This window comes from Blastocystis sp. subtype 4, assembly GCF_000743755.1.
Source record: "Blastocystis sp. subtype 4 strain WR1 chromosome Unknown seqid_0785, whole genome shotgun sequence".
Classification (NCBI taxonomy): domain Eukaryota; class Bigyra; order Opalinata; family Blastocystidae; genus Blastocystis; species Blastocystis sp. subtype 4.
The window spans coordinates 1-1610 of NW_014568762.1; the positions used below are offsets into that span (position 1 = coordinate 1).

The 1610-nt window shown below is 35.6% G+C and overlaps 1 protein-coding gene across 1 annotated transcript; it reads left to right on the forward strand.

Annotated features, from left to right (window-relative positions):
• Positions 1-282: 282 nt before the first annotated feature.
• Positions 283-1424, forward strand: JH06_5473 (hypothetical protein; the record flags this gene model as incomplete). The annotated part of the gene is made up of 6 exons (XM_014669258.1): positions 283-341; positions 372-440; positions 471-731; positions 760-925; positions 955-1104; positions 1134-1424. 6 exons carry the CDS (start codon positions 283-285, stop codon positions 1422-1424), a joined length of 996 nt encoding a protein of 331 aa, XP_014524744.1.
• Between the last annotated feature and the right edge of the window lie 186 nt (positions 1425-1610).

A 1610-nucleotide genomic window follows, 5' to 3' on the forward strand; every position in this document is an offset into this window, starting at 1 on the left:
CTGCTTTAGTGAAATGGTTAGAAGATTTCCTTCGAAGTCTTGATTGAAGTTACTTTTTTATTAGTCTGTTTATGTTGACTTGTTTTTTATTACATCAAATCTTCTCCTGAATATGTATCTGATTCATTTTCGCACTTAGATTATATCAGAAGAAGATATGGTAGGATAACATATAACCAATCAGACCATAGTTAGAATAGAGTCAATTCCCCGCGGAATATGACCTGTTTTCATTGATTGAATATCGTCAATTCCGTGAATTAGACATTCACAACCATTTTTATGCAAGGGTTAAGTGAAATATGTCAAAATCCACGGTGCGCCAAAAAGGCGCTCTTTTGGTTTGGTCTTGGTTGTTTAATCATCTGTAGTTGTGATCGATGTCTTAAGAGAACTTACTGCAGCGAAGAGTGTCAAATCGCTGATTGGAAGAATCATAAGTAAGGATTCATGATAATGACAATCAATAGGCAACAGTGTATTGTGAATGAAAAGAAAGATGAAATAGTAAAGAACTTCGATGAACTCAAATCGAAATATGGAAGTGTTTTTGAGGGGAGCAAAGTTCAAAAGCGAAAAGAATCCGGTTCCTCTCCTAAACCCTATTCTCAACCCAAAAAACAAAAGAAGTCAAAAAAGAAGGTTGAGATTGCCTACAATGGTAGTCTTTTGCCATACTCTCTGGAATCTGTCAATAACCTATTTATTGATTTCCTTGAACAACTTTCATTGTATCTTCTTGGTAAGAGTCTTATGTAGGACTTCTGAACTCAAATTACTGGCTGATGAAACGGAAGATATTCTCTATCATACATCATCTGTTTCAGAAACACTAGATACATTGCTCTCCTTTAAGAAGAGGCTTTCTGAAATCAATGGTTATTCAGATATAGAAGAAGAGGATGTAGAGGATACTCCTGCTGCGGTAGGCAAACGTCAAGAGCTTGATCATAGATATTAAAGGAATTAGTTCACCTCTGTGATCATTTCCATTTCGATGAGCTGAAAACCAAAATGGAGAAGTTCTCATTGTACTCTACAGCAAATGATTATCGCAGTAACACAGATGATAGAAAGTTCTGTACTCATTGTGGTGATCGAGAGGTAGTTCGAATGATGGAATATAAGAATAGAATCTGAAGGATCATCCCTTATTTCGGTATGTTTACCTGTGTAATGAATGCTTGAAAGAGTACAATGAGAATCCATGGTGTCAGGATGAAGAACATGATATGGATTGTTGTTGCTGTGGAGATGGAGGAAATGTGGTTCTTTGTGATTTCTGTTCTCATTCGATTTGCAGCAATTGTATTATGCTTCATCAAGGTGAAGAAGAGTGGGAACGAGTACAACATGATGATAAGTGGATGTGTATGGCTTGTAAGAAGGACTCTGAAGGTCATTTCATTTTTCAACGAGCATGAATTGTTTGATGCATACATAAGATATGGATAAATCCATAATCGAAGTATCCCACTTGAATAATATGATACTCTCATAAGAAGCAGTGTTTTGATGTAATAAAAAACAAGTCAACATAAACAGACTAATAAAAAAGTAACTTCAATCAAGACTTCGAAGGAAATCTTCTAACCATTTCACTAAAGCAG